At 39.6% G+C, this 27,940-nt stretch overlaps 1 protein-coding gene across 2 annotated transcripts in view; it reads left to right on the forward strand.

Annotated features, from left to right (window-relative positions):
- Positions 1-27,608, forward strand: part of U2SURP (U2 snRNP associated SURP domain containing) — a 38,031-nt gene extending 10,423 nt beyond the window's left edge. Inside the window, exons 2-26 of one of the 2 annotated variants that reach the window (XM_072143074.1) lie at positions 564-665; positions 941-1,055; positions 1,275-1,405; positions 2,163-2,230; positions 2,943-3,037; positions 3,743-3,778; positions 3,861-3,943; positions 4,744-4,909; positions 5,406-5,617; positions 7,730-7,773; positions 14,602-14,706; positions 14,832-14,898; positions 15,965-16,128; positions 16,592-16,754; positions 17,477-17,556; positions 18,406-18,493; positions 19,132-19,251; positions 19,342-19,498; positions 19,590-19,682; positions 20,082-20,148; positions 21,250-21,409; positions 22,490-22,600; positions 23,326-23,432; positions 25,240-25,407; positions 25,494-27,608. In XM_072143074.1, the coding sequence (XP_071999175.1) occupies positions 564-665; positions 941-1,055; positions 1,275-1,405; positions 2,163-2,230; positions 2,943-3,037; positions 3,743-3,778; positions 3,861-3,943; positions 4,744-4,909; positions 5,406-5,617; positions 7,730-7,773; positions 14,602-14,706; positions 14,832-14,898; positions 15,965-16,128; positions 16,592-16,754; positions 17,477-17,556; positions 18,406-18,493; positions 19,132-19,251; positions 19,342-19,498; positions 19,590-19,682; positions 20,082-20,148; positions 21,250-21,409; positions 22,490-22,600; positions 23,326-23,432; positions 25,240-25,407; positions 25,494-25,632 (2,841 nt within the window). In that variant the 3' untranslated portion in view covers positions 25,633-27,608. Of the gene's footprint in view, positions 1-563; positions 666-940; positions 1,056-1,274; positions 1,406-2,162; positions 2,231-2,942; positions 3,038-3,742; positions 3,779-3,860; positions 3,944-4,743; positions 4,910-5,405; positions 5,618-7,729; positions 7,774-14,601; positions 14,707-14,831; positions 14,899-15,964; positions 16,129-16,591; positions 16,755-17,476; positions 17,557-18,405; positions 18,494-19,131; positions 19,252-19,341; positions 19,499-19,589; positions 19,683-20,081; positions 20,149-21,249; positions 21,410-22,489; positions 22,601-23,325; positions 23,433-25,239; positions 25,408-25,493 lie in introns of those variants that run through there. The other variant, XM_072143075.1, reaches the window with a different exon arrangement.
- Positions 27,609-27,940: the final 332 nt, after the last annotated feature.

The following is a 27,940-nucleotide window of genomic DNA, read 5'->3' on the forward strand; positions in this document are numbered from 1 at the left end:
CTTCTAGTGCAAACCTGAGCGTGGGACCCCCGTCCTTCTTGTGCACCTGAGCGTGGGACCCCCGTCCTTCTTGACATCCATATGTCCCGATCTACTCTTTGACATCCATATGTCCCGATCTACTCTTTGACATCCATATGTCCCGATCTACTCTTTGACATCCATATGTCCTCAAAGGGAATACATAGAGGAGCCATTTTCATGGTCCTGCAGCTTTATCTCAAGAAACCCCATTACACATAGAGGTTTGTCGTCTCTTTCTGTATAGAGAATCTTTCAGCTGAGTTACGGAAAATAATAAGCCTATTGTGTGTCTTTTAGTACAAATTGTAGAAAATGGTTGAAACTTGTCTCCTATCATAGAAACTGTGTGATTTTTAAAAAGTGAATGTTACCTGAAGCCATGAGATGGTTAAGGCCTTTGACTATCTCAATAGTCTTTGACAGCAGATTGTCTGCGCGGTTGTTATTTACTCGTAGTTTAATATAGAACCATTTGTTTCATTCCGAATATTTGCTTCCAGTGTGTTGGTTAATAAAGTTGTTCTGTTTTTCACTTGCAGCAACCTCTCTTGGATAGTAAGCTTAAAGCGTTCAGCATCGGGAAGATGAGCGCTGCTAAGAGAACACTAAGTAAAAAGGAGCAAGAGGAACTCAAGAAGAAGGTGAGACACCGGCCCGGATTTACTAGATAGTCCTGAAAGTTTGTTGACAGGTTGCAGCTTTATACTATGGATTATTAACTACTTGTCCACATAAAATGTTTTATCAGAAAAGCAGAAACTGATTGGATGGATTTTTGGTTAAAAAATGTAAACGGACCATATTCAAGTCTAAAAATAGTAAATGTTGAGCTGTTTTCTGGCACAGCACATACGTTATATTGGCAGAATATTAAGTGTGAATATTAGGTACAGACCTGTCACATTCTATTACACAGGAAGATGAAAAAGCTGCTGCAGAGATCTATGAGGAATTCCTTGCTGCGTTTGAAGGTGGCGATGCCAGCAAAGTGAAAACATTTGTCAGAGGGGGTATTGTCAATCCCACAAGAGGTATGTGCTTCTCCTGAGACCAACATTTGTGTCCCGTCTAATAATATCAGCACTATTGTTCTTAAGATGTAGAAAAGCAAGTTTTTTCCATTAAACAATTCTGGATACTGAATGTTATCAAGCGATAACACTTTCTAAATCTATCAATCTGCATGTATTGTCTTTGTTTACAGTGGTAAACAGTTACTTCTTAAATGTATTTTTTATATTTTATTGCAGATGAACATGAATCGGATGAGAAGAAAGGCAAATTATATAAGCCATCCTCAAGATTTTCTGAGCCCAAACCACAGCAAGCACCAATTGAACGACCACCCCCTCCAATTTTACTCCTGGAACCTAAGAAACCAGTAAGTGACAAGTTTTAAGTTTATTAACGTGAATGAGAAAATGGGTCCATTGAAATATAACAAATACAAAATATGTGCCACATAGGTTCAGTTAATTTTGTCCACAAGTTGAATTTGTAGGAAAGTCCAGGCAATTTTTTTTTTCCCTTTTAGATTTTTAAAATATTGATGTGTCACAAGAACAAATACTGACAATAGAGCTTTATTGCACACACCTTAGAGTTGACCATTGCTTGGGACTAAAGTACAGTAAATTATCAGCATTCACAGAGCTTCACCAGAGGTCACAGTGGGCAGAGAAGTCTAACTCCGGTGTTAAGTCGGGGACGACCTGTACATTATATATTAATGATTCTTTAAAATTCTAATTTGACCAACCGTGTACATCGTTTCATTAAAAAGCATTGCATTTAGAGCAGCCCTGTGCCACCTCTTAAATAAGATTGTCTAATGGAAAGGGTGATGCCCTATTGCTTCCAGAGGTAGGTTGTAATAGGAAGTATAATAAATCGCAATACAAAAGTATTACTTTGAGTGTTCAGACCCTCTACATTTTGTTCATTATGAAGTCTGAAAACTCTGATCTATTGAAATATGAAAACAAATGTCATATACTTTGAATGCTGTAACAGGGTAATGGCTCTATATTTCCTCTCATTAGTTTTGCTAAGAAATCTGACGTGCTTCAACATTCCTGAATGTACTCGAAATGTCATGGGCTTGGGATGTAACGGTTTAATAATTTTCTTTTTCATAGCCTTTAAAGAAAGGAGAGAAAGAGAAAAAGAAAAGTAATTTGGAACTATTCAAAGAAGAACTTAAGCAGTAAGTAAATAATGTTGTTAGGTGTAGCTTACTATTTATGATCAATTCCTTGACCAAAGCAATAAAGAATAAAACCCATTCATATTATTAGTTACTCCCATCTGAGCTCTCATTGGTTAAAGTGCTGTTTCCATAACTGTTATACAAGTTAAAGGGCTGTACTCAACCGGGCATTTATATTTAATTCAATTATCTGGCAGCAGTGGCCACAAGCTTTTGAGCCCTGTCTTGCCACCGGGAATCATTGCCCATTACCGCAGGACATGCAGGAAATCCCGACCATTTCACATGCAAAAACTATTTGTGAATTGGTGCAATGGAAATGTTGGAAATTATCTTCACACAGATAAATATTTTCAAATAACTAATTGAAGAAATGTATGTATGCAGATTAAATTACAGGTGAATTCCCAGATGGGAGTAACATTTTAATATAGGTCAGTGGAAATGGACCTGGGTGCTGGTGAGATCCGACTGAGCAGCCTAGTGGACACGGAGTCCTGGCCTTTTTTGTGATATCATATGTTGCAATGACTACCTTTCTGTCAGCTGAAAAGCAGCGCCCACACCTTTTACAGTTGTTACACTGATCATGAGATTTAAAAAACTATAAAGACTGTATTAAACAAAAAAAATCTCTATTGGAAAATCCCTGTAGGGTCCGAATAAGGTTAATGGTTTCTTATTTTTCCACTTGCTTACTTTTTTTTAGAATTCAGGAAGAGCGGGATGAACGACATAAAACAAAAGGTAGAACAAGCCGATTTGAACCTCCACAAACAGATGGTGAAGGACCGAGGCGACCACGTAAGAAATATTTGTTTTCTTCCTTTTTCTAAGTGCTAATTGGACCAAATTGACTAGAGAAGATATATTTTATGCAACAATGCAGTGGCAAGATAAATGCTTTCCATTGCTCAATAAATGTTTCTCTCAATAATGTGGAAAAGACCTCTGTCTTAATTTCCACCTATTCATTTTAGTGTGGTGTTAAAAGGGTTGACCAATGGTTACTAATACATCAAACATTGAATATACTTTTGTCTAGATTATTGAACAGAGACACACACACATTTTCTTCCCCTTTCTCTGTAACATTATGATATGTGTATACAGGGCAATGACAGGAAAATGCATGTCGTCTTTCTTAATTGACCAAATATTGAACAGAGGAACTAAAGTGGTCCAAAAGTACAAGCGTACAAAGTTTGGCTGGACCATCGTATACTGCAGCATATTTATCAAAATGTCTAAAGCTAGAAAGAAAATCTGGCAAAGTGTAAGACTGTCTAGTTTATCTTTTCACCTCCTATTTGTTGAATTATTCTAAAGCAGAAAATGTGGTCAGGGCAACTATGAATATCCACTTCCCTGTCATCCCCTTTCTGTCATAAGAGTGTCTGTCTTAAATTTGATGGACAGTGTTTGTGCCAACTATTCTGGAATGCTTCTCTTAAATATTCATGATTCTGAATTTTGTGTAATTTTTGTGTGCTTCTCCCCCTCCCACAGTGGATCCTCAATCAAGAAGAAGTAGAGCCTCTGGTGGTACCCATTTTAGTATATTACCTACAAGTTGCCACGTCCTACATACTTCTGTATATTAACACTCTTTTTCTGTCTTGCCCAGCTCTTGATGACTATGCCCCTGGATCGCATGATGTTGGAGATCCTAGCACAACTAATTTATATCTAGGAAACATCAACCCTCAGGTAGTGCCGATTATATTTTATTGTATTTTGGTATTAACACTTAATACTTAAAGGTATGTGTTTAGACCCCTTTTCGGCAATTTGACAGCCATGTGCGTCCTGACATGCAAAGCAGTAAGGAGGTCTTGCTTCTGCAAAAACAGCACTCATTACTAAAGGCGTCAACAAATAGAGGGCTATCCTTTGTGGGAACCAGTACTGTGCTAGCCAAGACTGACGTGATTTCATGGACAAGCTATGTCCTCCTACTTATTTTACTTGGGTTATGGGTCTCAAGACTAATGTAAGATCTTTGTCATTTGAATTGCCGCTTGAGTTTCGAGTAACTTTTCAGTAGTCAGTAGCACAAGTTACCTGTAAGAAAAGTTTTAAAATATCTTCTCTCACCAAATACTTGTGTTCTGCTCTTCCTTTGTTCCTGATTTTGAGGAGGTGGTGCAGTGAGCAGTATCCAAGTGACAGCAGCTTAAAAACAACCAAAAATTACACACACCTGCAAAGAACATATAGAATAGGACTGAAATGTTATTCTACATACACACACACTCTGCTAGTGGTTTTATGTGGAATTTGTTGAAAAGTTATTATTTTTACTCTTAACAATGATAAATGTGTGCCTGAATATACTTTCATTTTGCTCTATTGATGAAAACGCAGCAGGTCCCATTCCTGGCTGTGTTTGTAGCATATTTTTATTGCTGTCATCACAGCTGAACACAATGTACTGCAGATCCATTGTTTTGTGTCTGTTTATGTTCTGGGTGCCTCTATATTTATATGAAATGTATTGATTTGTACAGATGAATGAAGAAATGCTCTGCCAGGAATTTGGGAGGTTTGGCCCATTGGCTAGTGTTAAAATTATGTGGCCTCGAACAGACGAGGAGCGGGCACGAGAAAGGAATTGTGGGTTTGTCGCCTTCATGAACAGACGTGATGCAGAAAGAGCACTGAAAAATCTGAACGGTAATAAAAATATTTAAACCTAATTTATGTGAATTTTTAAAAAAAGAGAGCTTTTAGATTTTTGGTAATTGGGCTGCCACAGGCTACATGCTGTGGCTTATCTGTTCTAGGTGAAGGTCCACTGGCTAATGGAAACCTCTTCTCTGTAGAAAGTGCCTTAAAGGGTGCATGGGGACGGCCCTGAAATAGTTTTATTTGCAGTGTTTATATAATATATTTATTATATGTCTGAAGAATTGCATACATTGTGAGAAAAATAAATATTTTCTGCTTTCTAACATAGTATGGTACTGCTTTGTATTTAAATCGTATAACCAGGCTTAGGTAGCCTGGTTGGTACCACCTTTTCATAATGTTTGGTTTATCCTCTTTACCTTGTATCTCAGCTCTAACCGGTCCTATAAATACCCTGAAATTTTTTGTCTACTGCCATAAACCAAATGTTAAATAACTCGTCTTTTTTTTTTTTTTTTTTTTCCTCTTCTGTTCACATCAGGTAAAATGGTCATGTCCTTTGAAATGAAGCTCGGGTGGGGAAAAGCAGTGCCTATCCCTCCCCACCCGATATACATCCCACCGTCTATGATGGAGCACACCCTTCCACCCCCTCCATCTGGTCTGCCGTTTAATGCCCAGCCCAGAGAACGTCTCAAGAATCCTAATGCACCTTTGTTACCACCACCGAAAAATAAGGAGGATTTTGAGAAGGTAATTGGCTTAAGAGAGTTTGCCTCACAATCACAGGAGTAATTTCCATAGATTACACACTTAGAATAATATCATATAGTCCTTCTGCTCAGCTGTACCAACTATATACACACACGTGTGTCGACCTATAGTTCATACAGGTTAGTACTTCTTCTACAGTAGTCGTTCCCCCTTGCTTTTACATATGTAGCTCCTCTTATAATGTGAGAATACATATATTGAGTATTTGTAGGCTGGAGAATGTTGTTTCATAGCTTGTTTGGGAAATAGCTTAATTCGCCCTAGAAAGTATTTTGAATCCTGGGATGTAATAGTTTGTTTCTGGAGTCTTTGTTTAGTATTCAGACACATACAGGGCTTGGTTAAAATAATTCTGTTCTTTACGGGTTCTCGTATAATTTTATGTAAACCTTTTTCTGGGCCATTTCTAGGGGTTCAGCTGCTTGGAATTACTGCATCCTTTTACTATTAGGGGGAGAGTAGTAACTCTAAAATAAGAGAAACTTTCATCAGTTTGTTCCACAATCATTTGCAAATAGTCTTTGTTAAATATATTCAATTTTGTGATTGCAGCCACTATGCAGAATTATGCATTTCTCTGGTTAGAGACCACAATTGGTCCTGTGTAGTCTGGTCCTGCAACAACACTTCCTTCTGCCAAATTTATGCCATAGGTTTGGACCTATGGAAGGAAGTGAATTACTGCAGGATGCGACTAGAAAGGGTTTCTTTGTTGTCTGTTACCATGGAGAGACATAGGTCTGCAGTCTGCATAGGAGATGTGGACACTTCTGATAGACAGAAGACTTAATTTTTTTTTTAAGCTATTTTTTAAAATGTAATTTTAGATGTATAGAGTTCATGAAAACTTTTAGCATAGAGGCCAATTTTTGAGCCAATTTTTAATTTTTTTTTTTTTTAATTGGACTGGTATCTATGTTTTTGGGTTCTCTGTAAAGAACATCTAACACCAGGGTGGAGGATTGTAAACCTAGTACACTAACATGCTGCTGTGTGACTCCTCTGGCAGAATCAACTCTTCTTTTAGCTTGTTATGCCATGGTTTTTACAAAAAAAAAAGTTCTTCAATTTATAGAAGTGAACCTGAGGGGCTGCAGGCTCCGTTGACATCTATGTAGCCAGGAGCCCCTTAGGCTACTTGCTGATTGGTGGTGGTCTCAGTGACGAGACCCCAGAGATCATGAAAAATGAAAACGAGGGGTCCGATGAGGTCCAACATACCTCAGTCAGACCCCTCGTCACTCCATGAGAGTAATGGAGCAGACTACTGCGCATGACCGTACCGCTCCATCATTCATCCATCATTCATCACGTTTTCGTGATCTGTGGGGGTCTCTTCACTGAGACCCCCACCGATCAGTAAGTTGGGCCCTAATTTGAACTTGTGGCAAAACCTCTTTAAAGAGGGGTGAATCCTGCCAGAGGGGCCCACAGTAGCATGTAAGTGTGCTTGGTTTACAGTCCTTCATCTTGGTTGTTGATGTCCTTTTAACTATTGCTGATCCATGAGAAACGGCCCTTTCTAGAAATTTCTATGCTTTTTAATTGATCAGTCACACAGTTCATTGCAGGCTGTGGACTCTGAGCCGTTAAGTATTGCATTTACTGCACTCGTGTGCCACCACTAATTGGTCGCACTGACTCCCCCACCCTGTTGTGGGAATGAGCTCTTAATGTATTTTACCTGACCCATTTATTGATTTGGTGAATTTTCTGTTTTGTTAACCAAATTAGTATAATTTAACCAAGCTCTGTATGTAGCTTTTTCCTTTTATTTATTGTTTAGGGTCTAGAGATAGACGAGGAATATGATGTATTTAGTAACCCTGTCATAGTTTATAGGCTATTGCTCAGTATGTATCACCCACTTTCCCTTGTGATTTCCAGTGTAGTACTGCTTTAATGTTATGTCAGGGCATTCCTGCCATCTTCCACTTCATAGGCACTGGCGCTGTATCTAAGGTGCTTGGTGCCTGCAAAAAATTGTACTAGTTATTTAGTGTTTTAAATGAATATGTATATTTTTGCTTGTTATTTGTTAACAATACTCACATATTCTATGTTTATTATCTGATGTGACTTCATATACAGACTCTGTCGCAAGCCATAGTCAAAGTGGTTATCCCAACAGAAAGGTACATTTTTTTTCTTTATTATTACTCATATGACTTAGAAAATATCCCCCAGAACAAGAAATGGTTGTCTGTCTTGATGGGGGGGACTGGACTTCACTGAGCAATAGAAGTTACAAGTTATTTATGTGCACTATGTATGTCTCTTCACAAATGTTATTTTTGGCAACAAGTATTGCACGGTAAGCAGCACTATTCCTGTTGTCAAAAACACCAGAAGCCAGATGGACTCATCAAGATCTGTCATGTGACTGACCTCTTATAAACCAAAGCCACTAAAAGATCAGTCACACAGCCCCTTGTTGACTTCGGAGGTAATGGAAGCCAGTATCTTAGTGTAAACACAGCCTTGTGAAATTAAAGTTGACTTGTGCTTTAAGCAGGTATAAAATTCTAAACTAGAATAATTTAATCATTTAATTTTTTATTTGTACTTCTAGCATCTTCTTTGATTTTTTTTTTTTTCTGCTCCCCTTTTCTCCTGCAGTGTGCAGTGCATCTACTATTCCATAGACAGCAGATGGATAAGGGAAGGAGCCTAAAGATTTCTATAGATAGAGAATATTTTCCTCAATCTCATCTCCACAGAAAGATGAATCGTTAAGTCATTAGACACTTTATCAGGCTCCTTTATCTCTCAGCTGACAGTGGATGCAGGAGGAAAAGCTTATTCAGACCTCCTTAACACTGCTGTATGCTTGGCCGCCTGTAGCCCGGGTGAGCATATAGCTGTGTGCAGGAAGAGGGATGAGAGCTGCTCACCCCTCCCCTCCATATCGAGGAATGGTGCCTGGCATTACTTTTGGGAAAAGAGGGAGCATGTTACATCTTTTTCCCCATGCACAGTACCGTACTGCAGCCAGAGGCCATAGTAGTCTTTGGGAATGTATAACCAACTGGATATACGTCCCCGCAATGGCATTGTGAAAGGGGCCTTACACAAACTGCTTCAATAAGGAAGAAAGGCAGATAAATAAATTAGGACGCATGGATGTATTTTTTTTTTTTTTTTGTTGCTAAAATCCCTTACAAAGTTTACTATTATACCTCTACTATTCATTTATAAATGTATTAAGTTTAGTTACATTTTAATGAAACGTTTCTCTGTTAAAGCATACTTATCAGAATTCTGATATTCCCTTTATTATTTGTCAGCGGCTGTATGTTATGTTCCTTCCATATGAAATTGCTGTCACTGTGTTTTAAAGAATTGTGTTATAAATAATTCAGATTTAATAGGCGTAGCATTTGCATAAAAAAAAATAAACAAATGTTTTTAAAAACATTGGTCTGAAGTGATGACATCGTGTACACAAGGCCAATGTGTGGCTTAGCTGCCTATGCAGTGTTCATGATGCCATCTCTGCCACACCACAGACTGCTGCCTATGCTGCTGGAAACTAGGAGTTCTATTGAAGCGTTGAGTGTTGTTGTTTTTTTTTTTTTTCCCTTCTATTTTTATGCAATTAATGGACATTTCTTTTAAGAAATCAACCAATTAAAATAATAAAAAAAAAAGCTACAAATACTCACCTCCGCTCCTCTTAATCTGGATCCAGGCGATATCCTCCGGTAGTCTTGACCCGCCAGGATCCCCTTGAAAACAAACATCTAATTGGGAGCACAGGGACAAGATGTCTGGCACTGGGGCCTTAATTCACTTCGCTGGGAGCATGGGAGAGGGAGGTGCTGGGGGCATGCATAATTTGCAGCGCGGGACATCTTGTCCCCGCACTTCATGCTGCCAGTTATAACTTTGTATTTGTACCCTTTTTTCCAGTGGTTGTTTTCCTTTATTATCAGAGAACCCTTTAATGTATGTTGGAGGAACACCCTAATCTAAAAATGAATGTTTAATGTAACATGGTATGTTTTCCCCTGCTGTCAGTGTGCAAGCATTGTCTGCATGATCCATATCAAACATTCGCAGAGAATATGTATGTAATTTGCTGATTATGTAGTCCAAATGCAGAAGGAGACTGCAATAAGGAAACTTGGAGTTTTAATTAAAGGACATCTATCACCAGATCAAGTGTATAACAAGCACGCCGACATACAGGTGTGGGCCCCCTCTGGCAGGTACTGCTCTTCTTTTAGCTTCTTATGCCCCTTTTTTTAAGGGAGAAAAAAGCTTTTAAAATTATGCAAATGAGTCTGAGGGGCTCCAGGCTCCATAGCAGTTAATGGAGCCCATCAGGCTCATTTGCATAACTTTTAAAGCTTTAAGCTAAAAGAACCGCAGATCCTTCCAGAGAGGGCACACACCAGAATGTCTGTCTGTCTTATTTACAATTCTTGACCTGGTGATAGATGTCATTCAAGCCAAGCCCCCAACCTCTCTAGCAGGCCCTCTTACCAAGAACAGCTCAGATGTGTGGTCTCCTGCTTCAGTGTTACCTAGTTTTCAAGTTCTTCTCAGGATAGGGGATAACACTCTAATCAGTGGAGCACTTGATGCTGGGACTGAACCCATAGAACAGGGTTCCCATTTTTGTAAATTGGTGAAGCTGCAGAGGCTGCTCTATGCAATAGTTTGTGAGTTTTTGGAATTGCAGAGCACAGCTACTTTCAGCATTCCCATTTACCATCTGAGACTTCCTGAGATATTTGAGCGCTATTATTGACAATACCTGATGCTCCCATACTATTGAATGGAGCTGCCGCACGCAAGCAACTTAGTGAGTACGGACAGGACACTTAGGGGGAGATTCATTAATTATTCTCCCCCTGTTTTCTGGCGGAGAAGGCACATAAATATCCCCCTCCCAGCTTGTCAGTTTGGGCGGGGAGGGTGGGCAGGCAGAGAATTGAATGCCCAGGTCACCGGGTTTACTAATCTCAGTCCGTATTTATTTAGAGGCTTGAACCTCTTAGTGGAGGCACTTGAGCACCAGTGGTGGGAATTTTAAGACTGGTATTTTAAACTCAAGTCTTAATGATTTCCCCCTTATTTGTCAGTGTGTTAGTGGTGCCTTAAATAACTTTTTGTGGCTTTGTGAATTCTCTGAAACCTTGCCATATTCACAGTGGCCACTGACCCTCCTAGAAAATCACAGGATAGAGGTTGGGTAACAAGGATCACTGCCCTCCTTACCTCGTGTCTACTGCTTATTCATGGAAGTCACTAGGCTCCTTTCTGAGGTTTGTTCTGAACAGTGTCTAAAAATACTTTTCACAGTAGAAAATGTTTAAGCTTGATTTTTTAATTCCTATAAATGAATGTAGTGAATTTCCTTTACCCTTCTGATAAGCTACATACAAAGAGTATGCCTGATACAGTGGAGCCTTTCCAGAAGACTGTCTCTTCATCCACCATTCCGGGGAAAAATTTGAATTTCCTCCATATTTTCTGCTTGGTGGCCTTCGTCTTTCAGAAGACTCCCCACCCCCCTCCCTAAGAGACTTAAGTGATTGTGTCCCAGTACTTGTGTAGGTCGGTCAGTATTCTGTTGCTCAGTGAAGTACAGTCTTTTCTTCAAGACCTAAAAGCAACCACACTTAAAGTGAATGAATCAGACTCAAATTCCCAAAGACTTTGACATTGGCCTTGGTGAGCAACACCACAGCTGAACGGTCTGCGGCAGCGGGGGACCAGGAAAACATCAAGGGAAGGATTGGGAAAGTATTTTGACCAGACATTGGTACGATCGACTCCAATAAATGTGGTTGTTGTCATAATTGAAGCTCCTTACTATTGGCCAAAATGTAGTGTCTCTTTTAACATTTTAAGGACCATATGAATTGTATGTTCCCCACTCTAAAAGCGAGAGGCCTTTTGTTATCGATAAAGGAATATAAGCCCCTAGTTTTAACCTATAAAGTTTTTTTTTTTTTTTTTTTTTTAATGTATTGGTGCTTTTCTGGAAATGTTGCAGATTATAGTGCACCAATGTGCCACATAGCTAGTGTTTTTTTGATGGCCTTCCCACTTTTTTACTTTATACATTTTTTATAGCTTCCTTGTGATACCCTTCTTTCCGATTTGACTTTTTTGTTATAAAGAACAATATGTAAAATCAGCATCCAAATGTTATTGGGAAAGTGATGGTGATTTTATTTCGGCTGCAAATGACACCAACTCCCTATTCACAAGATGGGGAATAAGTGTGTGATCACCCAAGGTCTAATTACTGGGACCCCCACTGAGAACAGGGGTCTGCAAGTGCCTATGTAAATGCAACAATGGTGCCCATGTGGGAGCACATCTCCATTTACTTCTGTTGGAAACTTGGGTCAGCTGCCCCATTCAGTTTGATAGAAATGAATGGAGCATTGGCTGCACATACACACCGCTGCTTCAGTTACATTGGGTACTTTTTGGACCTCTGTTCTTAAGATTATTGGGACCCAGGAGTTGGACTCTCGGTGATCAGTGGATGTGTCCTGTGGATAGGGGTGACCTTAATGAGAAAATCACTGTACATTTTTAATACACAACAGTATATTCATATTTCATGTCCATATTTTACGGGGGAGGGGTCGTTTTCTTTTTTTAGAATGATATTGTGCCAAAAATGGGGGAGACTCCCTGTTGAAAGAATTAGGATTTCTTTTTCTCCTCTGTTTTCCAACTCAGATCATAGGGGTAAAAAAGGAAATGTAGTAATTGCAATTAAATGTGGACCTGAAATATGACTATGAAAATTGTGTTTATAAGCACATATCAAAGTATATTGCTTGTGACAGAGGATTTGTGGTTCAGTTTATTTATTTTTTTTCCCTTCATTTTGGCTTTAATTTATATAAAAGTTAAGGGTCTCCTTTTTATGAGTGTTTTATCCTTGTCAGGAGAGAGAAGATAAAGCCGTTGTACCAACTATATGTTATGCTCTATACACAGAACTGTGGACAAGTTGATCAGTGTGGGTCTGACTGATGGGGACCACCAGCAATCTGAAGAACAGGGGTCCTATTCTCACTAATAGGTGGAGTGGCAGGACGAGCATGACCTCTAACATTCCCTGTCCCTCTAGCAGTGTACACTGCCATACCAATGACTGGAGCATGTCCTGCTGCTTCATCCATTAGTGACCATGGGACCCTGTCCTCTGTAATGCTGGGGGGTTTAACATCTTGATGAAGCTGCTGAGTCCCTCACCGATTTAACTTGTTACCCTCTATCCTGTAGGAGATAACTTAAATAGTTGGTACAACCCCTTTTATATTCCGATTTTATGGGTTTTTATTATTAGCACTCCTATTAGATACCGTGATAGTCCAGAATTCCCTGGCCACTCATGACGACTGCTAGACTTCTGTGACTTGTACAGGGTGGCCGTCATTGTGTGTGGACTGGGCGATCCGTACTCTCCAAGGTTTATAAATCATAAAAACCTATAAATCGCAGACCTCCGCTTCTTATATAATGCACAGAAATAGGGCAACAAGTTCACTTCAGACAATTTGTTTTTAAAATAGAGTGATTTACTATGAAAAAGTTTTCTGTGCTGTTGGATCAGCTTTTACTAACCCTGGACGATCTTACCTGACACATTGGATGCCCGGCAGCAATGTCATTGGGACATTCTGGAGAATTTATAGGCCTATTGCATACTGTCATCAGGGGCTGCACAATTTTCGGCCTGATAAATAATAATAATCTTTATATAGCGCCATCAAATTCCGTAGCGCTTTACAAATCATAGGGGGACATATACAACTATATTACATTACAAAGAACAAACAGTCATATGGAACAATAGGAGTGAGAGCCCTGCTCACAAGAGCTTACAGACTATGAGGATGAGGGGGTGACACAAACGGTCGTATAATGGTCCAGCCATTCTTTACAAGGGTGATCAGTCCCCATAGACTTCTATGGCACCCGGTCGCCGTCCGGTGTGCGCACACTGTCTCACCGCACCGTGACTGTGCATGTAAAAATATAAGACACGTCTTATATTCTGCCGTATTACGGTGCCGCACACCGGTCTTTCTATGCAGAGGAGCGCTCACCTCGCCTCTCTCCTGCACCCAAGTTGTAGCATCTTGTTTTTGTGCATGAGGCCTTATCGATCTACATACTGCATAAAAAACTATTTCCTGGGTGCAGAATCCAGGGTGAGCTTTGCCCTCTGCCCTCTATCATTGCATAAATTCCACCACGTTTGCAGTTATAACCTTAAAGGAGACATGCACAGGACTTTGTAATAAGATGCTCTGACAGCACAGAAATCACCTGGATATACAATCGTAGTTCCCAATAAAACCATGCAGGTATTTTCTGCTAGTATTGCAATTTCCACTTAGTATCCACCTTCCTCCGACTTTTCACTGAAGTAGCCTTTTTTTCTTAATAAGAAGGAAATTATTTAAAAAATGGATTTCTACCCAAATCGAACATTGACATACCATATTAATTAGTTTTAGGTGGAAATCCTTTTCAGCATGCATGTGGTTGCTGTAGTGATATCCTTGTTAGACAGCCATGTAGTCTAAGACCATATTCACACGACGGTCATGACGTTTCTCAGACTTCAATCCCTTATCGTCCCTCCGAAAATTGGGTTTTAAAGACAGACTCAAGTGCCCAAACCTTGCAAAAATAGAGCATGTTCTATTTTTTCATGGATGCTGTAGAGCACGTAACAAATGTCGGTCGTGTGAATAAGGTCTAACTGGTTAGCTTGTTTTCCCATGCTTCTGCGGGACCTGCCAAGCCTAGCTTATCTTCACAGCCCCTTTAACAGTGGACACACTCACTCAGTTGTCATTTCCATGCAGTATGATAACACATTGCAGAGACACTAGTTGCCAGTATAGGCCTTAGGTGGAGCAAACCTAGTAAGTGGGGTGTGAATACATTTTTCTTTAACTCTGCTGTCGTTGTAGGAATTTACTCGCTCTGATCCATCGCATGATCGAGTTTGTGGTGCGTGAGGGTCCAATGTTTGAAGCCATGATTATGAACAGAGAAATCAACAATCCAATGTTCAGGTATTGTTGGATTATCCAGCTGTATTGGTACAATCCAATAATAATAATAATAATACTGGAAGAAAAAGTGTCTTCAGCTTTACTTACTATTTATGATCTTTACTATCGAAACATGTCTTGTACAGGTTCCTTTTTGAAAACCAGACACCGGCGCATGTGTATTACAGATGGAAGCTTTACTCAATATTGCAGGCAAGTATCCCACACCAAATCGTGACAGGAAGATCATTTTCAATATTTAGTAATACGATTCTCCCTGAGGCAGGCTCTTTAGTAATATGCAAATAACATATGTGCACTATGGGCATTTCTGGGGTGCACAAGGCTCTGGTTTCCCTTCTTGCCCAAAGCCTCTCTGTCTATCTCGGCTTTAGTCTGTCCCTTCTCCCTTTGCATTATGCTACCTGCGCACATGTGCAATACCAGGTCACAATGGACCCCTGGTCTGATCTTTTAAGCCAGAGTGTCATTTGTGTGCGTCCACTCACATGCTGATGACTGAAAAGGATTTCAAACTCAATGTAGTGCATTGGGCCGTGTGCTAACCAGTGAAATGGTGTCTAACACACAGCCCAAAAATACCTTGGTGTGAATTTGAGGCCTTAGAGGGATTTTCCCACGAAACAGATTAGGTCCTATCCACAACATAGGGCCTTACTTGCCGATTATTTGGGGTCGCGGTGATGAGACCCCCACAAATTACAAGAACGGAAGGACAGATGGGGTCCAAGGTACCTCTGTCGGACCCCTAGTCACTCCCAGAGATGAGCGGAGCAGCATGGACATGCTTGTCTGTCTGTCCGCTCATCTCTATGGAGCTAATGAAGATTGCCGAGTGAGTCGCCTCAGACCCCATCAGACCCACGCTCCCGTGTTTTGTGGGAAAATCTTTTTAATTACATGCCGGACAAAATCACTAGTTTGCATGTGTTGAGTTCATGTGACCCAGGGGACTCCTAGAAGGGGAATGTGTAGCAGAATTACTGCAGTGAAGCCACAGTGTAATGGCCAGCCACAGACTCCCACAGTGCACTTATTGTAATTTGCATATCACAAAGAAAATAATTGTTTTTTTTTTTATTTAACCAAAAATGAGCCAACTTGGTTAATGGACAAGAAAGTTATGTATGGGATGTTTACACAGAGCCCTTTATAAGTGTGAGTTGTTTGGTAGGGGTAAATGTTTGTGAAAATGTTACCCCCTTTTTTCTAAAACCACTACTTTTTGTAAGTATCTGTCATGCTTCTCTTAACGTAGGGAGACTCTCCTACAAAATGGAAGACTGAAGACTTCCGAATGTTTAAGAATGGCTCTTTCTGGAGGCCTCCACCGTTAAATCCATACTTGCATGGCATGACCGAGGAACAGGAGACGGAAACGTTTGTTGAAGAGACCATCAAAAAAGGATCCCTCAAGGAAGAGTATGTATGCATATGGAGAGGCTAAGTAGGAGATGGCTACTCTTAAAGGGGTTGTCTAAAGATTTAAATAATTCAAAACAAAATATAGATAAGAGAGATTTGTGTTCAAGTGTCAGTTTCCCTGCCTGAGAGAAAGAACACTTAAAATATTGAATTTTTATTTCAATCAATTAAAAAAGGGCCACTCTTCAGCCACTAGGGATTCAGTATATCAGGCAACTCGGTGTATGTGTGGGGACCGGGAATATGTTGCCTCAATAGTGCCGGGTGACGCCGTCAGTCAGATCAGTTGCCTGGTGTTTTTTTTACAGAATTTATTTTCCTCTCTCTAAGTAGTTGAGCCATTACAGGGTTAAATGCCTTTTCTTTCTCGCCTGTATTGCTCGCCTCACTGTGCTGGTTCACCACATTAGTTTTTGTTTCTATTTTACCTTTTCCTAAACAGCTTTTTTTTTTTCCTTAGACAAAGGGATAAGTTAGAAGAAGTGTTACGTGGGTTGACGCCTCGGAAGAACGACATTGGTGATGCAATGGTTTTCTGTCTTAACCATGCAGAAGCGGCTGAAGAAATTGTAGATTGCGTTGCAGAATCGCTGTCAATACTCAAAACACCGCTCCCAAAAAAGGTATAGGTTGTCTCTTATACTCTGTAAACGTTATTTGTTATCCTTCCATTAAGGTAAACAAACCTGTCCTCCTCTTCATCCCTATCCTGGCGCTTTATTCTTGATAGGATGGGATCATTTAAAAAAAAAAAAAAAAAAAAAGACTTCTAGAAAGAATCCTGGAGCGTGGGGGCATGTTAATCGCTGCAGGCTGCTAATTATTCACGCCCCCGTGTGACATCACCCCCTCGCTCCAACATGGGAGAGTGCCGAGGGCGTGCATAATTAGCAGCCCGGAGTGCTGGACATCGGACTGCTTTTTGGCATGTCAAGATTAAAGACAACCAGCACTGGGATCAGGATGAAAAGGAGGACGGGCAAGTGTGTGTGTGTGTGTTTAAAGAAAATCTATAATTTTACTGTTCTATGACCCGTGCAAATGTATGAGATTTGTTTACCCCATTCCACTTCTTCAGCAAAAATCTGACTTGATTGCGACATCTACGAGACCCCGAATCTTGATTATTTTTTTCTGTATCAGATGTCAAGATCTACAAATGGTCAACATTTAGATTACTTGGATCATAGTCTAGAAGCAGATTTGTTCCCATTGGGAGGATGAGGTGTCAGAGTTAATCCTGATGTGTAAACTTAGTTTTAGTCTAACATTATTAACTACTTCGCAATCATTCTATACAACAAGAAATTGTAAAACTATCATGCTGCTGTGTATTTCTTTACAGATTGCCAGGCTCTACCTTGTGTCGGATGTCTTGTATAACTCTTCAGCTAAAGTAGCTAATGCATCATACTATAGAAAATAGTAAGTATTTGTTTTGTGCATGTTAGCTGCATACATATATAGTAATATATACTTGAGTCTATAAAAATAAATGTATTGCTAAGAACAGTGGTTCTTAACCGGCGTTCTATCGAGTTTGGCGAGTCGGTCTCAGGTGTACGGTGGGGCCTCCGCCACAGAGGTCAAGACACACACAATTTGATTTATCACTAAAGGAGGGTTTGGTGAATGTCCATATGAAACTGCATATGAGCTACTCTGCATCTATAAGATCCTATCACCACTGATGGTCGTGGTGCAGGGGCGTGTGGAATACATCATATATGTGGATAGTCCTTAAGGTTTTTTGTGAGTCGCTCAAATGCTAGTGGCTTTTGGGTTGTATTGTTATCATGGTGTGCCAATAATAATGAAAATCTTTATGTATTAAGTACCATCATGTTCCACAGCGCTTTACGGATTATGGGGAACATATGCAAATAAAAATAAGCTGTTACAGAGCAATAACCTTGTCATATGAAATAATAATAGCTTGTGACCCAAACCCTCATTCCTTTGAGGATGGAAGGGTAATAAGGGCGTGGCAGTGCTTGTAAAATTCGCCAGCCCTTCTTTAAAAGGGATAAAATAATTTTAAAAAATGCTGAATGAACAATCACCAGCGTCTATAGATATTTACAGTGCCCTCAGCTCCTATGACAGCCGGGAGCCTCTGAGATCACTATAATGGCCTGCTAAGGCCGGGGTAAGAGAAAATTGTGAAACTGCTTTAATATATTTAAGTTGGTAAATTATGTAATGATATAAATGCAATTATGAAAACTGTTACATATGGAATGGAGCAAAAAGTATTTCAATTATTCTTTTCAGTTTTGAAGCTAAATTGTGCCAAATTTTTGCTGATTTGAACGCTGCTTACAGGGCCATTCAAGGTCACCTACAGTCAGAGAACTTTAAGGTAAGTCAACATTTATATGTACAGAGGATGTGTAATTTCCATTTCAAGGTATCGCTATACCTAATGTCTATAATATCAGTCTATAGAGAGTTCTATATTTATAGAAATGTCTGAAAACAATCAGAACAAGTTTAGGTTTTTGAGGAAAGTTATGAATATTTCTGTGCCAAAATTTTATCACCTGGTGCACACAGTACATTTTTGGTAGTCCAGCCAATATAATGAGTTTTCCCAAATGTCTTCCTATTAGCAGAGGACTGACCACTCAGACCCTCCTCAATGGCTAGATTGTTATTATAAAAACAGACTTGGTGAAGCTTTAGGATTTGTAGCCTACACTCTCTAATTCAAGCAGGATGGGGTTGGGAGTGGCAGTGTCTTGACGGGAAATAAACATCTGCTGCACCGTACTAAATGCACCTTATTCCTGCCAACTCTGAAGTTGCTTATGGTAGAGCATGGCATTAACGCTCATGCTGGGAATAGCTCTTGTCAAGTGCTGGTTGTTTGTTCAGGCCAAAAAAGGGGGGGGGGGATGTGTTGCAGTTTCATACTTCACATTGATTCCTGTATTTCCAGTTTCAAATACAGGACAATAAATATGCTTTAAAAATCCTATTTATTTTTTCTTCACGCAGCAACGAGTTATGGCGTGTTTCCGTGCCTGGGAAGACTGGGCCATTTATCCTGAGCCCTATTTGATCAAACTCCAAAACATTTTCCTTGGTCTTGTGAATATTGAAGAAAAGGAACCCGAGGTAAGTGCAGTCTTATTCACAGAGGAAACCTTAACATTTCTTTTTCCCCAAGATGCTCACAGCATTCTCTTGTATATTTTGTGGTGATAGGAAGTAGTTGATGACTTAGACGGTGCCCCTATAGAAGAAGAACTGGATGGAGCTCCTTTGGAGGATGTTGATGGAATTCCCATTGATGGTGCTGTCCTTGATGATTTGGACGGTGTACCATTAAAGGCTCTTGATGATGACTTGGATGGTGTCCCACGTAAGGGATTTATTAACTTGATTGTACAGTAATATCACTTTGCTCACATGGTACTTGCTGACATTAGATTGTGTTGTCTTTTACAATAAAGTGGATATAAATGATGAAAAGAAAAATGAGCCAATTTTCAAAGTTGCACCATCTAAATGGGAAGCTGTGGATGAAGCAGAGCTGGAGTCTCAAGGTGAGTGAATGGTTGTGGCAATATATTGGTAGAAATAGCAATTGTGTTTAGAGAACTTTACCCACTACGATATAGCGAGTTATTACATACTTCTGCCTTATTTTGCTGATCAATTGAACTTCAAAGTCTGGGATCTTTCAAAGAATGAAGATGGAAGATACTGTGCAGAAAACTGCAACCTAATATTTATGCAAATATTCTGAAGTTCTTATGCAATGCCAAAACTCCATTGCCAAGGGGAAAAAAATGTTGGACCTCCTGTGATTTATAGTAGGGTGTTCAATTTACTAAGTGATTATTAATGTCTCAACATACCAGTGTGATATTTAACTACATTTTTAAGATTATATCTGAAAAATCAGGCTGTTGAATGAACTAATTTGCTGTGATTTGTTTTAGCTGTAACAACATCGAAATGGGAGGCTTTTGATCAGCATGAGGCATCTGATGAAGAAGAAAATCAAAAGTAAGGCTATACACAAAATGTGGGCACTTTACCTACTGCACATCTTGTTGTAATGAGCAATTAGGAGTTGCACAATATTTACAAATAAAGCAAATATGTAGATTGGAAAAATATGTCATTCAATTAAAATTTATTGTTAAATTTGTTTAATCTTGTGTTATGTTTAATCTTGTGTTATCTCTTGAGTAAAGTATCTTATTACAATATACGCATTTAGCTTTTTTGTAAATATTCTGCTGATCTTTACAGATGTTGGGAACCCTTTTGAAATAAGAAATTATTAAATCTGCCTTATCCTTTAGATTAAGATATTAGGATTTAGTAATGAGATGAATATTAATTTTTCGCTTGTGTGTCGCCCAATAGATATCGGGCCTTTCATTTAAAGGGTCCTGTCCCACATGTGATACACTGTACTTGTGGTTACTTGTAGGTACAGTGTATAGAATCAGTATTACTGATGGGCAAATGATGTGGATAGGTCTGGGGTCCTTCATTAGACCTCCTGCTGTCCTCTGCTGCAGAAGGCACTCTGATAGCTCTGCAGGGTGCTGGCAGAGCTGAGTGCACTTCTAGAGAACTCCTTTCCTAAGTAGACTCTGCTCCGTGTTTTTACCCGGCTCCCTGCACACTGCAGCAGGTAAGGGAGCCTTGTAGTGGAGGATGGCAATCCTGGAGTGACTGACTTGGGACATGAATAGGTGGCGCTCTAGAGTCACGCTGATACCCGATATTACATACAATATAGGATCTGAAAGTTGAATTTGTATGCAAGTCAAAATCGTTATACTTTATAATTGTAGCTTCAGACAAAATATCTTTGTCCCTATGACTATGTTTTATGCTGTCACGGGAACAAGGATCATCATACTTCATTACAGACACCTTGCAGCTGATCATTGCAGCCCTGGACTAAAGTAAAGTTTCCAGAGACCTTTCACCAGAGGGGTTGGTCTGTAAATCAGGGACCACCTGTGTATATATATTATTTGCATTCGCCCATGACAGAATATTTTGTTATAATCTATATGTCAAAACATATTGTATGCAGTTCTTCACTGCTTTGAACATGCTTCATTTTATTTTACATTTTTTTTGCAGTCAAGAGGAGGAAACGGACGATGAAGATGACACCCAAAGTTCTAAGTCAGAGGACCAACACTACTATCACAACCCTATTCGAGACGACATGTCAGATTCCAGATCCATGAAATACTCTGAAATGAGTGAAGAGAAGCGTGCCAAACTGCGAGAAATTGAGGTCCGTGAGAAAAAGCTCTGCACACTGCAATGGGGGCTGTTATTTATTGACTTCTTGACGGGTGTTCCAGTTGAAACAATACAGCCGACTTACTGTGTTGTTTCAATCAACCTTTATAAAAAGAAATGACTGTGTCCCTGGAGCACATTAGTCATTTTTGAAACGTAGAGCTACGTTTGGTGGGATCATGGGTTATAGGTTTCTGCAAATCCATAGTTTTCTAGAAGCCAATAATGTTTTGTATCTGTAGTCAACCTGATTTAATGCTCGCTACGCCAGTAAGCCATAACATAAAGATTGACACATAGAAACTTTGATGGTTCACTATAGAGCTGGCCATATTTTCTGAAAGGCACCATGTCTAATGTCAATCCCTTTAATATAAAGTAAAAAGTGTTTCCACTCCCACCACCAAGTCTATTTTCATACTAATGGCCTATACACTTGTATGGGAGCAGAGCTGCAATGGGAAGTAGCCTGCTGCTGGCTCTGTGGACCAGGTTTATATATCTAATTTTTAATCTTTTGACGGATAGAAAGATATATTAAATGAAAGATCAGACTATTTTCAACTGCTGCGATTCAGTAAAGCTGGGAGTTGTCCACTTTCAGCAAATAAATTTGATTGTAAAATGTGAAGTTATACAATTATCCAATATACTTTCTGTGTCACTTCCCCATGGATATCTAGACCTCTGCTTGCTGCCCTGCTATAGGAAGCTTACTTTTTTTTTTCTTCCTGTGGATAAATACCGGTTCTAGGTCATGTGATGTCACACAGGTACATGCCCCGTTATAACACACAGCTCTGATTACCCTGTTATACTAACTGCTCTTGCACCTGTGTGACATCACATGAACAGGGACAGGTTTCCATCCAATGTAAGTAAATAATAAATCTTCCTATAGAATGACAGCAATCAGAGATATAGAAAAATATGAGGAATTGTACAACATTTATATTCAAATATGTTTGCTGAATGTGTGCAACCCCTTTAATGGAACATAGTAATCCATTTAAAGTTAAGGTTTAATCCTATTTAATAACTTTTTTTTAAATTAACTTTTTGTTTTTTTTAGCTGAAGGTAATGAAGTTCCAGGATGAAATTGAGTCTGGTAAGAGACCAAAGAAGTCAGGACAAAATATCCAGGAACAAGTTGAACATTACAGAGACAAGCTTCTCCAGAGGGTATGCATGTATTTTATTCTGCTTTTGTGTCCATATAACTTGCATCAATTCCCCTCCAGGTATTGCTTTTTCACAGCATAGTATGGAGGAGGTTGAGGGATATACTGTGTGTATTCACGTGGCTGGAAGTGTCCTATTGTTTCCAGGAGCCTTGTGACCCCTAGTTTTGTATCCTGCCACGTATTTGGTTCCTTTGGGACTCTTCCGTTCTACTCAAATTCACTTGGACATTCTCCCCGAGTTCATTAGAGCATCATATTGACTATTAATGTAATGGGGAAGACACAGCGCTGGTGTAGGGTGTCTGTAATAATACCTGTAGTCTCTGGCTTATCAAGTATTCACCGGGCTTTGGGGTCTCATGTCATTCAGCTTACAAAAGTGATCATCTCACTGATTGCCTATGTGAAACTGGAAGCTGCTCTGACAAATTGATTCCTCCAGATAAGACTATTGTCATGTAAATGGGCACAGATGATTAGTTCTCAGCTTTTATTCACTAGAGCAGAACGCCTGGCAGACAATATTAGGAAGGACTATACAATTATAAACTTGTATAGGTGGAGTCCTGGCTGCTGTTCCAGCGCAGCTTTATCTATTTTCCCTGATGCTCTCTACAGTGGTGGATGCAGCAATGAAATATGACAAAAATGATCATTTCCTCAGTATACCACAAGGTGGCAGTAACTGTTAGGAGAGTGAAATCAGCTGCAATCTCTTCACAGGAGCGAGAAAAGGAAATGGAAAGGGAGAGAGATAAGAAAGACAAAGAGAAGTTTGATTACCGGTCAAAAGAGAAGAAAGATGAGAATACACCAACCAGAAAAGAGAGGTGAGTAAAGTTATACTTGGCTTACATGGAAGCTGTATACAATAAGGCTAGTAAAATAACAATGTGTGTGTGAACATTTTTTTAAAGAAAAGATTATGAAATATGAGACAATGTGGCAGTACAATAAGAATCCACCAGCTCACCTTGTACTGCACAGTTTAGCTGAACTACGATTTCAGTAGGCAAGTGTGATCAGTAACAAAGATTTGACCAGCAAGCTTCAGCATATTCACATAAACTCATTCCAATATTTCATCCATTTTATAAAGATCATAGTATAGAGCAAATGTCATAATAAGCTTAAAGTAATCCTATTATGAATTGTTGCTCTATATTGTGTTGTATCCTGTTGCAGTAAAATGATGACTTACCTTTTCTCTGCCGCTCCACTTGTGGATTTATTATTACCTACTGCATTCTATTTCCGGCCCCTTCCCAACAACGAAAGGCAGGCTACTTAGCCAATCACTGAATTAGGCATGTCTTCCCTCCCATTAGTGATGGGCTGGTGGGACCCGTCTAAAGCCACCAGGGTTGGCATTAATTTGTATGCATGGCAAGCTGACATGCATTCATAGACCCTTGGACTCTCTGCACATGAACATAGAATTTTTCCATGTGCTATCTATTAATTCTGTGTTTCTATAGGCTCACACACTCAGTTTTCACTGCCCCATGTATGAGCTGGCTACCTGGGTCACAAATTTTAGGGAAAGTCCTGTTCCTGCCTGTGTTTGTGGCTTGGGAAGTCATTTCTATGATCACTGGCGCCATTGATCACACAGTACACGATCAAAAGACTTCCAGGTTCCCCTTACCAGAATCCCTGGAGTGCAGCATCTGCTTCTTTCATTGCCCTATGTATGACTCCTTCTATTTCTTTGTTGAACTGCCTTAATCAGAAAAGTAAATCCTCAATGGGAAATAATGTTCTGGTGACAGATCACTACTATTGGTCCTCTATTAATAAAGTTAATTTATGATAAACTCTATAGCTTTAGACTTCATTCACACGTCTGGGAGAGCGGGCTGTAAGCTAGCAATGAGATGGCAGCCAGCTCCAAGCCACCATAGTTGTGCATTGTGCACGGTCACCGTGTGTTGAGCACAATGGAGCTCAATTACTAAGGGTCAGACTGCTGACTTTTGTCGGACTGTTCCCCTTTTTCAGGGATTTCATGGCTTGGACAGTTATTTAACAGGTGTCTGCGCTGGGATTTTGGTGCAGGTTGATCCATATTTGGCACTGCTGCGCTGGCTTCCATGCGACACAAATTGGGGGAGTGCTGTCAGACGGTCCGACTGAATCGGACTGAGCGCAGAATTTAACTTTAAAATTTGCTGCACGCCCTAGCACTTACACGCACCACTTAAATGATGGTGAACTCTGTCGGACCTGAGTGGGGAAGCGACATATTCATGATATCAGGCGGGTGATCTTAGTGAATCGCGGCGCATTGCATTATCGTCTGACAGGTAACTTAATGTGCCCCATTGTGTCTCACCGCACAGTCTCCGAGTTGTCTGGTCACTCCACAAAAATAGAGCAGGTCCTTTACCTGCTGTGATTTACAGAGCTGCGCTCACTCTCCCCCCTGTCCTCCGGGCTTATAGTACATGTCCACTGCTGAGGTTGTGTGCAGGGAGCCTAACAGTTACTGAATGGTCTTCTGTAAAGGACCTTAAAAGTGCAATGAGGCAAATACTGAGACATGATGGGCAACTACCAATTTTTTGTGCATTGTAAATAAAACCATAATATAACATGTTCACTTACTAAGAAATTGCTTTCATTTCCACCACCTAGGAAAAGGCGTCACAGTGGATCTCCCAGTCCATCACGTAGCAGCAGCAGTAAACGAGGCAAATCTCCTTCACCAAAATCTGAACGGTCTGAAAGGTCGCACAAGGATAGTTCTCGATCCAGATCCTCTCATAAGGACTCCCCCAGAGACGTCACCAAGAAGGGCAAAAGGTAATAATTTTATCACTTTATAATGGGGCTGAGCTTCACTGTGCAGGTCCTGGTTGTGTGTGAACACTTATCATTTTATATTTCAGGTCACCTTCAGGCTCTCGAACACCTAAAAGATCTAGAAGATCAAGGTCCCGGTCCCCAAAAAAGTCTGTGAAAAAGTCCAGGTCGCAGTCCAGATCCCCTCACAGATCGCACAAAAAGTCAAAGAAAAGCAAACACTGACAGAACATCAATCTTGCTTTTTGTTTTGTTTTTTTTCTTCTTTTTTTATGAAGATGTCATTTAATGAAATTGATTTTTTTCTCTGTGCCTGAGAAGTCCTATTAAGAAAAAAGGAAATTAAAAAAAAAAATTGAAAAAGAAAAAGGCGATAAAAATAAGTCCTGTAAGGCAGCATTCCTACATTTTTTTTGTGAATGCATGTGTATACTTATGAGCAATTGCATCTGTAGAATTGTCACTGTTTTATATTGTAAAAAAAATCCTGTTGACTGTGGCTATGTATTTCCTCTTGTGCTAGGATTCACACACCCGTGTACATGATCTGCTGGCAGTAGTAGATTTCTCTCCTTTTTTTATTTTATTTTTTTTTTATCTTCTCGTAATCTCCGTTTTAGTATGTTGTGATCAAACTATAATTCATTGCCCCCCCTCCCCTGCCCTCTTGTTTTGTAGCTTTCAAATTTGCGTTAGGTTTAAAATAAATAAAATCTGAACTTATTTTTGTTTTTGCTCTGATAAATGTGATAAATGGCGCACCCACAGACAACGGTGCCCAACTCTTGACAGTAACACTCTGCCTCGTGTATAGATTAACAACACAGCGATCCTTGGGTACCAGACACTGGAATTGTCGTTTGGAAAATCCACATGAAAATCTGCATCCGGTGTGCATTTTGATGTGCGTTTTTCATGTGGATTTGTCTACCTAGTGTTGCATTTTTTTTATGCAGATTGTCCACGTTTTCCCCCCATCCCTTTAGGCTGAGGGAACTCTGCATGAAAGCTGCACATTTGATGTTCATTAAATACATTTGACTCTCCCATAGCCATCAATGTAAAAAAAACGCATGCAAGCGCGCGCAAGAAAAGTAACGTTTCTAGTGTAGAAAAAAAAAAGCAGCATCGTCCAAATCACATTCACTTTAATGCTGCCTAAGGGCAGATGAACGCGACAGTGAAAATGAGCTGTATGGTGTCTGATTTTGATCAATCACATGGCTCTACTAAATGGAATACTTTTAATGTATCAGTGCCATTGACATAACAGACGGTGTAACCTATCCAATAATTTTCTTCTGCATGCAGCTACTTGTCTGCACTTGAAATTATATGTATATTTTAAAACCGTAACCGATCCCAGAAAACGGATTCAGTCATCCAATTTTCAGCTAAATAAAGTATAAAGAAAATACAAGTGGGTATTTAAAAAAAAGAAAATAATGTTGCTGATTTCAAAAAGCTGAAAACCCAATCTTTCCCCTATATAAGGTACTTCAGAACATATCAAATATGCTAAGTATAAGGTACAGTGATATGTCCTATACCGCTATCCCTTGCTGATGTCCATAAGAAATGAGTTGCTGCATCGGAATAGTGGGCGTAATACGTGTTTAAAGTGATGCCCCGCCCTATATTTGTTAATAAACTGGGGAAAGACTACCTAAAGTGTGTAAAGTGAAGGTGATGGAGGAAGTGACATGATTTGGGGAATGTTTTCTGCAGCAGGAGTTGGACCTCTCATAAAAGTGTGTATCAGAACCTCCTTCAACATGTGGTTTCTTCCTTATGTTCATCTCTCTAGCCACCAACAATTTTCATGCAGGACAATGCTCTCTGTCATACAGCAAAACAGGTGAAACCGAAAACATTGAAACTGTAAAATGGTCAGCCATGAGTCCTGATCTAAACACAATAGAAAACCTATGGGAAATCCAAAGTTGTGGCAAAGGAATGCATAACAGTGTCAGAACTGTTGAAGAAGAGTGGATCCGAATCACTACAATGTGATGTCCCGTTGCCACAGATGTGATGAAGTGACTCGCAGCAAAGGCCTGTGCACTTCCTACTGATTGGTGACTGGTGTATCCTTCAGAAACTCTCATTACAATCTTTCTCTGTGCTACAGTTATTGCTGTTCTCTAATTTTCATCACATTTTTTTTGTAAAATAAAGGTTGAATATGTAATTTTGTAAAACACTGTAGCATGGGGTATACCTTACAAAAAATCCATCAAATGTTGATCAATGTAGATGACATTATTTCTGAAAAAAATCAAGTGATCATACATTTTTCTCTAATTTCATCTCCAGTGTATATACATATCTCGGTAATGTAGTTTTACATACAATTTCAGTGAATGGTATACGTTGTGGTAAATGTTGACTTTACATTAGTTTTGCCTGTATTGACTGCTCCCTCTATTGTCAATCACTTTACCCCTCAATTATATTCTCACTTTTTCAATACTTCACAGTTAAAACATGTAGCGCTGACAATACACACCACATATTCTAACGCTTTCTGATG

Source organism: Engystomops pustulosus, chromosome 3, assembly GCF_040894005.1.
Source record: "Engystomops pustulosus chromosome 3, aEngPut4.maternal, whole genome shotgun sequence".
Lineage (NCBI taxonomy): Eukaryota > Metazoa > Chordata > Amphibia > Anura > Leptodactylidae > Engystomops > Engystomops pustulosus.